The sequence below is a fragment of the Mycteria americana genome, chromosome 4, assembly GCF_035582795.1.
Source record: "Mycteria americana isolate JAX WOST 10 ecotype Jacksonville Zoo and Gardens chromosome 4, USCA_MyAme_1.0, whole genome shotgun sequence".
NCBI classification, from domain to species: Eukaryota; Metazoa; Chordata; class Aves; order Ciconiiformes; family Ciconiidae; genus Mycteria; species Mycteria americana.
Window position 1 is genome coordinate 54,134,857 of NC_134368.1, and position 14,596 is coordinate 54,149,452.

The 14,596-nt window shown below is 39.6% G+C and overlaps 1 protein-coding gene across 2 annotated transcripts in view; it reads left to right on the forward strand.

The window, feature by feature from the left end:
- Positions 1-14,596, forward strand: part of GRID2 (glutamate ionotropic receptor delta type subunit 2) — a 735,317-nt gene that overhangs the window by 654,994 nt on the left and 65,727 nt on the right. For both annotated transcript variants that reach the window (XM_075499270.1, XM_075499271.1), the window contains one exon: positions 11,753-11,919. In XM_075499270.1, coding sequence (XP_075355385.1) covers positions 11,753-11,919 — 167 coding nt within the window. The remainder of the gene's footprint in view (positions 1-11,752; positions 11,920-14,596) is intronic.

Here is a 14,596-nt window from a genome sequence, read left to right on the forward strand (position 1 = left end):
ATCTCTCGGTTCATTCAGCTCGAGCATTGCTAGGCCTAGGTTCTGCTCTGAGTGTGTGCCCCACGTAGGTACAGAGTAAGTCCACTGAACCAACTGTTACTTATTCAGTAGCTGCCAAATGTAGATGCCTGTACCAGGTCTTAGATTCCCATTGAACTTGCATTAATGGGCTCTAAATAATTTGAAACATGAGAAAAGAATAAACACAGCTAAAAAGAAGTCAAAAGAGACAAGAGAAAATATTATTGTGGTTTTATCTTCTTCAGCTGCAATAAAACACGCTCTTCATAGATATGTCATACATAAGATAAAGGAGGATATATTTTCCTGGCATTGTATTTCCTCTGCTTTCTTGTATACATCTTGTGAATTAAACTTTTTCTAAAATTTAACATGAATGATATAGCAACAAAGATACTACATTGGACTTGATGTAGATGTCCATCAGTAGGAATTATGCTTTCCGTTTGTGTCTGAAGGGATCATATTTTCAGAAGAAGAACCCACGTGCGTGCAGTTGCATTGCATATGATGTTTTAATATAACTGAACACAGAAAGGAGACGCATCTACACACAGAGCACTGTGCAGCTGCATAGCTGTTTGTGCGGGCTGTGCGTACAGACGCAGGCACACAGCTGCTTTTCCTGAAAACTTGGTCAGGCATATATCACCAATTTGTGAGAAGCTGTGTAGCATCCTTTAATATCTCCCTAAACAAGTGAAGAAGAAAATTGTGTTCATTGTCTTCCATTTAAAAATCCATACCGAAGGAACGAGGAGCATGCCAATACAATAGACCTGGGCAAGTAAATTTTTATTTTTTTGCTTTGGCAGCCAGTTAAGGCCTTTTCTCCACCCTCACCACTGTGCTGGCAGCTCACATGTTCCCACATACAGTGAAGTACTGTGGCTTTTCTCTAATTCTTCCAAAGCCAGAAAAAAACTGCAGTTCTTCCCCACATTTAGTATGTATGTGTCCAATGTACGTCCCTCTCATGGCATAGTTCCGTAAAAGAGAAGTTATTTTTAAGTTATGATATAAATGTAACTAACAATTAACCATCAGTTTAGATATTCATTCTTCTTATAGTCAAGGTCCCATTTGTTTTTCAGTAAAATAAATAAGATTACACTGAATGAGATTACATTTCCTAGCAAGGTAATGGCATTTTCCAAGCCATCCCCACACAGATGCTAGGTGATACCTGCCGCACATTGGATGAAGTGCTAGAATGTCAAGTTGATGATTTTATGATGCTCTTGCTTGTGGTTTTCATTTTCCTTTCCCATTGTTTGATGGTAACTAATGAAATTATTTTGTTCACTCGAGTAAGATATTTACTGGTGTACATGATTAGCTGGGCACTTAGCTGTCCATGCTGCATGCACAAATACCTGATTGGCAAGTGCATTGTGTAGCTAAGAAAATCTCAACTGACGTTCCTAATTCTAGGTGAAATGCTACTTCATTTTAAGAAGGCAAATCAGCTGATTGCATCGTATCATCACCATTAAAATTGAAAAACCCTTGTACTATCATTTTTTCCATTCCATAAATATTTTAACTCCACTTTTCTCATTACTTATCTCAAAGATGCCTTGGCATTTTTATTAATGTGGTAGGACTAGAACGAGTACTTGAATTTAACCCAATTGTATTATATTTTTCAAAAGAACACCAGTGACACAGGGTATACACATCAAACTCAAATTGAGAAAATAAATAAGACTGGCTGACTAATTGCATTGTATATTTACCAAAGAACTGTTCTTCTTGTTTATGATATAATGAGATTTCACAGCACATTTTGTCCAAGTTTGAATCTGAGAGGCTTGGGCAAAACGTAAGAAGACGTAAGCTTCCATGATTTAGCAGACTTATGGCAAATCTAGAGTGAAGCAGGAAATACAATTGCTTATTGTATTAATGATTCTATTTATGTATGTTTATAGATTTTTTAAGATGCCTACAAACATAGATCAAGTAAACCAGAGTGAGTTGTCATTAGGGATTTATCCACTGGAATATTACAGTAATGGAAACTGAAACTGTGTAAGTAAGGAGGTATTTTTATAAAACATTGTTTATCTTTAAAAGCTCTGAGATTGTCAACATGTCATCATAGCATATTTCCATATTGAACTATTAACTTTTGATCAAAATGTTTTTTCGTTTTGAAATGTTCATCCATTGCAGGGAAAATAATTCAGGTTGAAGTCAACTTTTTGGAATAAAATATTCTCCAGTTTGGATTTTTCAATTGGTTTTGGTCCCAAAATTTGCAATACTTTTCCTCAATTCAAAATCTGGAAACTCCTTGTGCAGAAAGATAACTAGTTTCTGTCCAGCTCCATTTATCACTTTCATCAAGCAAAAGCTCTGTGTTTAACATTATCTCTCTGAGTTTGTGTCAAGTGTACTGCCCAGGAATTTCTGTTGATTTCTGTTTCAGGAGAAAGAAAAGATTAGAAATCTTTCATGAAAAATATCAGTCCTGAACGAATCCTCCAGCACGATAAGGAATCGAGTGATTGTTTTACAACATTTTGGGTTTTTTAGTTGACGTTTGGCTGCTCTTTCCTAGTTCTGTCAGCTGTAAACTCATTTCTGGCATCTGAGCTATTGTGTGGGCAGGTCAGGATGAATTAGAAACAAATATAATGGGAGTCTGTGACGTGCACTTCATTTGTTATTTACAAAGGTGTGCAAAATGAATGTTATAGCCTTGGATGAGTGGAAATGCCTGCACAGGTTGTAGCCAGAGATGAACTAATTTGTGTACCTTTACCTTTAAGGTAAAGGCTATAAGTATTTCACCCTGTACGGATGCGGAAGCCCAACTATCACCTGAAATTAGAGTTGCAATAAACATATAAAATCCTTAGTGGGATGTGAAAAGTGCTCAGATGCATAAGTTACACTGGTTTGGGTGCTGTCTGAACTTGAAAATCCTGGACACCCTTTACATCTTTATTTACCTTTGTACATAAAGAAGCCAGGTACCTGCTCCTTTACCTGGACTTGCTCTGCCTGGCAGAGGCTTAGTTGTGCATTTTAAATGACTGTAACCGTATTCTTTGCATTAACTATTTTAGATGAGGGATTTGACTACCTAGTTGGTGACCACGAAATGCTGAGCATTTTGGGTTGCAGGAGATGCGTTGTCCGTATTTTTCATCCTGGCACCCTGCTCCCCCTAGCAGCTTGCTGTGGGGCGGGCAGCAGCAGAGAGGAGCTACCTTTTAAGACTATGGGGACAATACGACAACTTGTGAGGTTGTGTCATCTTCGCAGTTGTCTGCATGGTGATAGCAAGCAGGCAGTCTGAACTGAGTAAAAAATGCCGCTGCACTGGTCTTCCTCCTCCCAAAGCTCCTAATGTTTTCTGTGGGTCCTGAACTGCAAAAGAAAGAGAAAACCTTCTTAGCTCAGATCTGTAATGTTTTCCTTTCTCGTGGGTTCAAAGTATTTTCTTGCGAGAATTAAAATGCATTCAGGAGCAGGGTCTCCACAGACCTGACAAGCCGGTGACAAGGGGCAGCGTGGTGGCATTAGGAACCCACACGTTAGAGGAATAACGGCTCTTAACAATGCACTGACCTGGGGATACAGGAGCATTTATTTGTGCAGCATCTGCCACCTGGGCCGCGTGGTCAGAAGGGACCGACCCGCCTGCAGGAGACCTGCCCAGGCTTAAAAGGGTTGCTTTAGCTGGAAATACCATAGGGCAGAAATTTCTCTGTGGAGCTTTTCTGGAGTGCTTTGCTGGAAACCCTCCATGGCACCAGTCTGTGCAGCAGCCTGAACTTACAGCCTGAAAGAAATACTTAGTTAGAGACACCCCGTGGTAGCCCTTATTGAACTCTCAGGGAAAGGGGATGCCAGGTATCGCTGAAAGGTAGAAACCTTAAGGGGTTGGGACAAATCTCAGTCTGCTTCTTTCCGCAGCCACATGAACTGCTGCATTTTAAGGGAAGGTTCACTGCTAGAGAAGACTGATGGTTTCTTGCAGGTTTTCCAGAAGAAGAAGTAGCTTTCAAGACCGCCAAAGTCTACATGAAAGCAAACTGATGTGGAAGCACTGAGCTTTATGATCCGAACCTGTTCCTTCGTGCCCCAGCCCAAGCTTGTGAGGTGCAGTGCAGGTTGCCAGCAGTTAGTGCTTCTCGTCTCCTGCAGGGTACCAAGATGAGGGGAAACATGCTAAACTGTTGTGCAATGTAATTTCAGAGGGGGGAAAAAGAGGGGCTGGGAAGCATTTCTTTTGGAGCTTCAAGATACTGTGTCTAGATTTGCAGTGCCAAGCAGGCTCCATCCAAACCTGGGCAGGAGAAGCTTATCAAAGAGAGAAGGATAAAACGGTTCAAAAGAAGATAGTTAAATTCTTTTGCGTGAGTACTGGGACATCCTGAATCCTATTACCACTATGGAAGTGGTCAGAGCTCTTGTACGAGGAATATAAAAACCTGAAAGTTAAGTCAGTTTCTTTAAAATAAGTTTCTAAAATGAAACCGTAGTGTTTCAAATGAGCTTTTACTGGAGGATTTTTCAGTAACATTGGTAGTTTTGCAAAGAATTTTCTTGTGGTGAAAGTTCTTTTTCAGATGGTGAATGGTTTTGATGAGTAGTTTTTTGACTTTTGATTATTTTTTCTATCCTTGCAGTTGGTATTCAGTAAGTATTTCTTTGAATAAGGAGTGCTGCCCAAGAATTGCAGTTAGATTCACTCTGCTTCTATTCTGAAGAATAGGGAAAAGCACCCTTCAGTTAGTGTCGTGCTGGATCAATTTAATTTAAAAAGGGATGCTGCTTCTCTGAATTCACCTGCGTTTATCTTCTTCATGATACTTTAATCCACCGAAATTTACTTTTTCACCCAAATTAAGAGGATTGATCTGTGTACATTTCCTCATTTAAATGTTCTTTTATTGGGGATTAACTGCCACAAAAATACAAATATATCAGAAGGGGGGAGTCACTTTAGTGATATTTGGTTTAAATTTGCCTCATTATTGAGACTGCCACTTGGCTACCACAGATCTAAGTTTTTGAGGATCCTGAAGTGCTTTCATATCATTTCTGTATATGACCTTCGCTGGTGATACCCTTAAAATAGTCTCCCTTACTATCTGCAGCACTTAGTTGTCATAAAATGAATGAGAAGCTGGCATAAAAAAAAATTGGTTCCTTACCTTTCAAAGGTCTACTTTGCTGAGATTTTTTTTTCCTGTTGTTTTTTTCTCCTGTTTCTCTTCCTTCTGAAATTAATGTCAGCTGTAATGAACCTGTGCTTCATGTCAGCTGCACGTCAGCGATCAGCGTGACCTGCTGCCTTTTTAGTGCTTTGCTGTGATTACCTGGAGAAGCAGCTGGCTCTGTTCTCCCACCACCCTCAGAAATTGTACCCTTGATTGGCCTCCGCTCTGTTTTGCTCTGCTTGTTATTTTCTTTCTTGTAACTTACAAGATGCATTTAATTACAATGGCAAAATGTGAATGTACTGAGCACTGGAAAAATTCTAACGCAAAGATGCCCTCTCACTACAGAGCTCTCATACCTGAGTAACTCTTCTAATTCTGCATGAATTATTCAAGGTCTGCCCAGTGTAACAAGCAAACGTGATCACTGGGCTTTTCTCAAGAAGTTGGTGGCAGGTTGCATATGAGGAATTAATGTTTTTCCTGATGAAGTTTTATCTAGAGCAAATAGACATGCCATTGAAGCTGATATGACAATGTAATGAAAGATAAACTTCATACTGAAGAGGAGATGAGGCTGGGATTTTTAACCTCTTCTTTCTTCCCCTAAGCTCCCCGGTGTTTCATTTCCTGCTGCTGTTTGCTCCTGGGCACTAGCTCAATAACGCTTTAGAAATGATTCCGCACTTTTCTGTTTGAATAAGTACAAAGAATAAGTTTCAATGTTTGTCAAATAGTGCCCCTTGAATTAAATAGCTTTCTAAAGACCCTACAAAATGACAGCCTAAAGGGTGGTTGTTGTTGTTGTTGTTGTTATTATTATTAAATTAGCTGCTTGCCTTGATGACTGAATAGAGTTTTATGTATATAGGAATTTTTATTCTGTGCTCTAATTCCACCACGGGAATCCAACTCCCGTCATGCACTGCAGAGAGCTGTCGGTCAGATTCGTATTCTGCCTCCCCGATTGTATGACTGCATTTCACTCTTAAGCTGTGCAGATCAGCCACACATGCTGGCCTGCAAGGGAGTGTGGGGCAAGAAGCTCCAAAATTATACTTCAGAACTACAGAAAGTTTAGTTTTGAGAGAACTGTAAATTAGTGGGGTTTGTTCAACAAAGCTGAAATGTGAGCTTTTATTTCACTGGGATCCAAATAGAAGTTAGCCAGAATTGTGCCCTTTGTGAACAAAACCGAGACTTGAAACCTTTGCCCCTGGAGGAAAACAAATTAGCAAATGAGAATTTCTGTGAAGGCAGAAGATCTGACTTCTGCTTCAGTCCGATAAACAGCAACTTCATTGGCCTCTTGCAAGAGAATTGTGGAGATCAATGTGTTTCCATTCCCTTCTGCTGAAAAAAACCTCCATTGTGAATGCCATCAAGCTGTTTGGCAACATCTGACAACATGAAAATCTAGATTTAAGCTTCCACCACAAATTTTATCTTTGCCTTTTCCCATTTTGGATTACGATATCCACATTACATATATTAGCTCTCACTTGTATATTTGCAAATGTTCATTCCATTTTGTTCCCTCTTCTTCATTCCTCATGTAATAGCAGCCTCGGCAAGGCTGTTTTGTAGAATGGAGTACAGCCCTCTGCAGGCTGCAGCTACTGCATGCTTGCTGAATATGCAAAGATTATGTCAAAAATTTAATTTCTGTATTTATATATGCCAGAGTCTCAGGTCCACAGTCATAGGCATAGGGCTAGCAGCACCGGATGGTGGTTTTCCCCTGTGTAGTCAGTGCAGCGGAATGGTCCATATCGGAGAACGTGACCCTCAAAGCGCTGTATGGAGCAGGTGATTAATCAGTGTCCTTGATTGGTTTTAGGTCAGAGCTGGAGTCGCTGCTGCTATGCTGTGGAAGAGTCTGTTTCTGTTCGCGTGTTCTTGGCTAAAATACAACTGACAGCTTCGCAGGCAGGGAAAGGTGTACAGCAGTCGGAGGGGAAGGATGGCGCCTGACTCGTAATGGAAATGAGTAGAAAAAGCATCACCACTATGCCACCGGGGTGTAGGCACAGGGTATTCAGAAAATGTGCTTCATCAGCATTATCTAATAATTTTCAGATTTTCTTCCAGGAAATCAATATAATTTTAATCAGTTGAAACTTAAGATTTCCCTGGCCTTAAAAGTTGCATTGTTTTTATAACAGGTAACACATTTTATGTATGATGAAATATTTAGAAGAGGTCTGCAGGAAAAATAATGGCCAGTTCTGTTTAACTTGCAGCCTATTGTGTACATTTTTTCTTTCATGAGGATTCTTTGTATTTCTTTTAAAGAGGAATTTAAAATACAGAAAAGATACTGTCCAAGAATTCAAGTATGAAAAATTGCTGTAGTTGGTTGTTGTTTACTTACAGTTATTTTATTCTGAAATTTATAATTTTCTAGACCTAGAAATGTGTTTTTAGAATGCTGGAGTTGTACACGAATACATTATTCAGCCTACTCTGCATGAACGGGTTAGCTGTAAGAAATACTATCCACATCCATGTTGGCATAAAATATGTGCATATGCAACAGTGTAATGGTTTTAAATGCTTTCCTCATATAACTCAACTGCTTTTTGGTGGAGTCATCAAAGATAAATTTTAACTAATATCTACAGGCAGGGCTTCAGTAAATAAAATTCTCATAAATGTGCAGTGGTAGAAAATAGAACTATAACAGCCTTATAGAAATAGCTTTACCATCTATGTGCTGATGGCCCCTATTCTGTGTAGCAAGTCTTTTTACAGTTACTCCTTTGGAATTGCTCAAAAAAACGTGCAGTCAAGCATTTCTGTCTGGTACCATACCTCCCAGTTTCACTTAACAACCACTGTAGCACATGAGTTCAAAATACCCTGATGAACAACTAACAGGTTCAATTTTGCCTGTAATTTTTTTTTTCCCTATGGCAATAGTCATCAGATACTCCAAAAATCTTTTAGCCTCTGCCATGCTGACAGGCGGGATGCCACAGGGAAGGAGACTGAGGTGTCAGTTCTCCATGCCCTGGCGGACTGGAAAGCTGGGGTTGCTGCTGAATGATAATACGCTGCCCTCCCGCAAACGCTTCCCTGGCAATCCTGGGCTGCGCGGTCGTGTGTGAACAGCATTCAGATTTGCCACCATCCTGAAATGTTATTATCTCAACACAAAATGCCAATATAATGATGTGGAAAAGTAGAATCAGGGATGCAGATCTTGCTGCGAGTAGTGAGTTACATGTATTACAAAGGACTGTTTCTTTTGCAAGATTGGGCTTTCATTTAGCCCCCATAATTGACTGACTGTAAGCTCCTTAACTTTTTCTCATAATGCGGAGCTAGAATTTTTGCTGTTCATTTTGAGGCCCAAAGTGGAAGTCTTCAGCATAGCTACTGGAGAGCTACAAAATACGTGCTTCTCACAGTAAGAGGGAGAGAGAAAAGGATATAGGTTTTTAATTGACATTTTGTTCTGAAATTCCCTGCTCCTTTCTCACAGAGCATCATCCCTCCTTTTCATAGTATAGCTACCCCTTATTTGTAGGTGCAAATCTGTAAAATATCAGCAGTGTTCCAGATATGCTATACTCCAGCAAAATCTTATTCTTAGATCTTTAGGCTAAAACCAGTCTTAATCTCTGTGAAAGATCCATGGGCAGACGGTTTAGACTATGAATCTCAGAAGAAGGGTATGCTAAAAAGGGAATCATATGCCTCCTGAGCTGCCAGATAACTGATTTTCTCTTAGCAAGACAGGTGTTTTTCTCATGTATAAAAATTAAGAATTGGAGACAGTTCAAAAGCAGTATCAGTGCTAATGGGAGGACTGAACTGATAGATTTGCAAGGAAAGATTCAAGAAAGCTATATCCAGCTCAGCTAAGTAACAGAAAGGTTCATCAATAATTGAAAGGTGTCAGCCCCAAAGTGAGAGTATTTAGAACTGCAAAAGGAAAAATAACTAGGAATGACATAAGAAAGTTTTTTTTTTAAAAAAATAGTAAAAATAAATACATTGAATAGCCATGAAAACTGTTAGACTGAGGAGTAGTTCCATAAAGAGAGTGATCGCAAGCATGACAATTGCAACTTAGGTTTGCTCCACGGATTTGAATTCTCTAGATTTGTAAATGGATAGGGCAAAAATGCTAAAAAGGATGTATTTTATTGCATGGAGCAATCATGTGTTGAAGGTAGATGGCTGGGATGAGCCCTTCTGGCTCTTCAATCTCTTTCCTGCCCCCTGCGCTTTAACTGAGGCTCACTGTGATCTTATCTGTGAAAAGTAATATCTTTGTGGGAACCTGAACTGTGATATTACCAGGGCTGCTCTAAGGTTCTTATATATACCACTTCATCACAGATATTATTGACAGTAAGTGCTTTTAGCACTTTTATATATTCTCACTGTGAGTTGTTTTACAGCAAGGCAGCCAAATCAAGAGCGTTTTCCCTGACCAGCTGAGCAGCTAAGTCTCTTTACAAGCACTTAGGTGAATTCAATGCACTAGGACGTTAAAAGGGTGGGTTACGACAAAAGCAGGTGTCAAAACATAACCCTCTGCTCTTGCCATCACCTCAAAGGTTAGCTCCCCACATGTAAAATTACTCATCTTTTGAACCCCACTTTTCCTTAATTCCTTTGTTTGGAAAGTCCATCCGATCCTTTTCAGGATTCATTTCCCCCTTCTGATCTTCTGCTTTTGTCTCCTATTTCCCTCCCTTGCTGTCTGCACATCATGATTCTTTTTCAGGCTGACTCATTATCCCTTTAAATGCTCCTAGGAAGGGCTTTTTTCTCAGTCATGCTATCTCTTTCTTAGCCAAGTGGTGCCTGTAGGAAGATCAGAATAACCCACGCTAGGAAGAGCTCTGTGAGTTGCAGTGCCCGTAAGACAAGCATACAAGCTGTATTGTTTGTTAACAGCAAGTTCACTTCTATCCCTTATTCCCTGGCCATTTGGGTAGACCTACACCTCCACTGAGAGGCAAAAAAAACCCCATTCCTGACCATTTTCACAGCCTGAAGATTAAAACTGACCCAGTCCTGCATTTGTGTGTGTGTGTATTTTGAAAAGAATTTTCTTTATCCTGCCAGTCATGCGGAATCCACAGATAATATGGCTCCCTTTCTGCTCCAAAATCTGCACCAATCCTCCCCGTACCATGCCTACGAATGGAAATAGGAAATACTCCCTTTGCAGTGTCTAATTCAGATTGATTATGCATGAAAAGGAATGTGTCCCAAATGCAATCGTTCCTTGTGCACTACATCTTGTGAGCAAGCAGCCGGTGTGGCTTGCTTCAGTAACTTTTATATGTAAACAGTCTTTAAAAACATAATCTACATTGTCAAAGCGTAATCTAAATGATGTACTGACATTGCTTATTTTGATATGCTGACTTGGTTTTGAGTTCTCTCTGGACTGCCTGGCCCCAGATGGCCTTTTTGTGTTTTGTTTACTTTTCACTTAGCTGTCACATATTTATTCCCATTAGATGCACAAAGTCAATGGGTTCAGCCTAGTTTTACAGCTTAGTTGGCTAATATGGCATAGGGAAAGCGCTGAGTGAAGCCAAGCAGAGGGTCAGGAAAAAAGCAATGTGATTCTTCAGGTCTGACATAGAGACCAACGAAACAGAAAAGTGGTAAAAGATCTGGTAGAGCAGCTAGAGATTATTATTTTTTTCAGAAAAACATGATTTGACTGAAACACAGAAATTCACTGAAATAGGGGAGGATTTGTTTAGAGTTAATTTCTGTTTTTAAAAGCTTGCTTCTGAATAAATGCTGAAATTTTGTATTTATCCCATATATTTCAATGGAAAGAAAAATCTGGATTTGTTTCAAATGTGAATGGATAGTGAAATGTTACTTTAAAAGCTTTTCAATATAATGAGTTGGTTTAGATTTATCTTAGTCAAACAGTTAAAATGGCTTACAGGATCTTGCTGTACGAAAGTCTTTGAAGATATGTGGAAACCCTTCATTCTGAGAAAAAGAATCCCAAAAAATCTAGTTGGCATGATCTTGCCCATAATCATGCACAGAGCCCAAAAGACAAATGGGTGTTCACGATGTCTACGGCAACCTGAAACATGACTGAAATGTGGACAATCTTGAACGATGGTCTTCCATCTGGATAGCCATGCTACCCTCCCACGCTTCTCCCAATGTGAATACCTACCTTCCCTCTACATGGTTGTTTTTACAGCTCAAAGAAAAAACTTAGTGGGGGATTTGGGGTGTAATTTAGCATTGATGGAGGAAGCCTTATGTTTCCTTTGTTCCCTGAAGAGGGACAGTACACGTTTCCTGCACGGTGCTGTTTCACTGACAGCACGTTGTTCTCAATCATGTTTCTTCCATTTCTGCTGAGGTGCTCACCCAAAGCACTGCATGGCACCACTCACAGTGCACTTTTTGTGCGGACAGCTGTTGGGCACCCAAACTTCACTTTCATTAAAGAACAGACTGTGCTGAAACTGCCACATTTTTAGGCGCACTGACCTCCTTTTGGACTTGACAGTCTGTAGTCTGAGCTCTTCCTCTCTTTACCACAGGTGAAATACGGGAACTATGCCTTTGTATGGGACGCAGCGGTACTGGAGTATGTGGCCATCAACGACGCAGACTGCTCTTTTTACACGGTCGGGAACACTGTTGCGGACAGAGGATATGGGATTGCACTGCAGCACGGCAGCCCCTACCGAGATGTTTTCTCACAAAGGTAAGGCTTTGGAGAAGGAGGAGCAGGTCCTAAGGGAAGGCCTTTCTCAGCTCTGGACCCTTCTTTTAATTTAATTTTCTGTGAAGGGAACACATCTTGTGCTTGCAATTCACTTCATTTCTTACATAGGCATTCATTTCCTCAGAGACATGGGATTATTCGCTTTTCTAGAAACTGCATTAAAAATACTTTGTGTTGCTCTTATTTGAATTGTTCTTGTTTCTTTTGGAAAACATTAATGAGATAGGCTAAACTTCATTAGCAGGAAAATGAGGAAAGAGTTGATTCATTTGTTATAGAGGGGCAGCATAACTCAACCCTTCCTGTTACAGAAGACTTTTCTTAAAGAGAAAAAGGTAAACTTGGACACTGATGGGAAAACTGAAGGGAATAAACAAGAGCATTTGATGTTTAAGTGAAAAGACCCCTATTAGTACCCAAAAGCGTAGATGCTTATCCCGAATACTAATCGATCTCTTGGGCTACGAAAGTGAGATATCTAGAGATGCTTCTGGTACTGTTTCTACTAGGATAGGAAATACTAAATTAATTGTGTGTATTGTGCCTTTGCAGTATTTGTGCTTCACTCTAGTATTGATTACTAAATCAGGATGTGTGTGAAATGTGAAAAACAACCAAACATTTTAAAAAGTGTAATATCTGTGGTCTGGCTTTTAGGAGAAGATGTGAGCTAATCTCATGATCCTTTTTCATTCTGAACCTTTTCTCTCAACCTGGTTTGTAATGGTTTGTGTTAGATGCGTGTAACAAAATTTTACAGTTGCTGTGATGGAATTTCTTTTGTGTGGTTGCCATAATGAATGTGAACCATTATGTCATACAAATATGCTTCATTCAGGCTATTGCCTTTGCCTTCAGTCCATAGAATGAGGTAGGGGGGAAAAGTAGTCAATAAGTAACAATATGCAGATTCCGAGGAATCACTGTCTGCTCACACATACGGCATGAACGGAGAAGGCTTGAATTCTTTGAATCTGTTCCATATGGGGAGTGATTTGGCTGAATTTTGTGCTGATGTAGCAGTAACATAATACAGAAGTTCACAGGATCAATGAAAAATTTAATTTCAATGAAACATATATATGCTTTATATATTACAATTAGCATTATAGGCAATTATTTACTGAATACTTTAATATTCCAGCCATGACCAGGCTGGCTCTGTTAAAAATCTCTGGCTCTGTAATGTTCAGGGTCTCCATGCAAAACAAAGGAGTAAAGTTTCTTCCTGTAATCTTTCTAAGAAATGCGTCCAGCTGTTAAGAGATCTCAGGTGCTAGTCAAGGTGTTAAGTCATCCTCTTCAGAGCATTACACATGTAAGCTTGAGTACAAAAATTTGAAGACATGGAGGAGTTTCATGGCTGCGTCTTTATTACCAAATACAGTGAACCTGCCAAGTGGCACGGCAAGGCTCGTGCTCGCACAGATGAGCATTCTTCATCCCCGCCACCACCGCTCTCCAAGTCAAGGTGGATGTACCCAAACCGCCCCTTAGGGACTGCTTCTGACATCATTTATATACTTGTTATAGTTCTCAGTACATGGGGGAAATGGTCACGGATGGTTCTAGTAAGCGATTATCTTTGTCGTTACAGTATTCAGTACCTGGAGAGGCTAAGTTACGTATTATTCTGATACACTGCCTTTAGCGACTTCTGGATCATTGGTCTGTGCAGGCCTGACATTTCCAAGTACAATTTTATTTCATAACAAAATTTCAGCATTTCAGTATATTATTATATCTTGAAGCTGGAGGAAATCAGAAAGAAGCATAAAAATTTGCACATATATAGCTCTTTTTATCTGAGGATCTTCGAAGCAATATTTAAATATTAGCATCTCTCAGTGGAAAGTAAATGCCATTTCCATTTAATGCTTAGGGAATCCATAGCATAATGGGACTGAAATGAATTCCCAAGGTCAGATGGTTTTCCCTGGTGGAATCAGGGATCATAGCCACTCAAGATTTCCTCATTTTCCATTTCCTGCTATAGTTATCAGAGTTCAGGTGGATGAAGAAAGGGATTATGTGTGAGATATTGGGCCACAGGAGGGTCTGGATGGATACACAAAACTTAGCACTGATGAGAAAGTAACTCATTACATTATCAAGAGTAATGGTTGAACAGAGAAATTGGAATTTGCTTGGAGAGATGCTACCTACTGGAGAATTTAGAGAGCCTGAGATATATATTCTGAAAATGGGCGTGCTGCCCCTTAAATTTTTATTTCTGTATTATGAAAGCGTATTATATTGCACTTCTAATTATGTCCATAAATATAAATTTACAGTTTGAAGCTGTGAAACACCATGTAAGAAACAAACACATGAAAGAGAAAGTGTGCTTACAAAGTAGCTTACAAGGTTTGTTCTAAAAACCGTTCAGTGCTTGTTCCTTATGATTACTTCCATGTGGTTTTCACAAATCATCCTTACTTTTCTTCCTAATGAAAAGGCTGAACAACCTTCAGCTGCTGCAACCTGCATGCTAAATAGAAAGGGCAATAGATTTCGCTGTATAGGATTAGTAAATGTTCACATGAATATTTCACATTCTTTAATGCAGTAGGGAACTGGTTTGAAATATATCGGCATTTCTTGATCTTTCCGAAAATAAATATATTTATGTGAAAATGCAGGGCTTCTCTTTTAT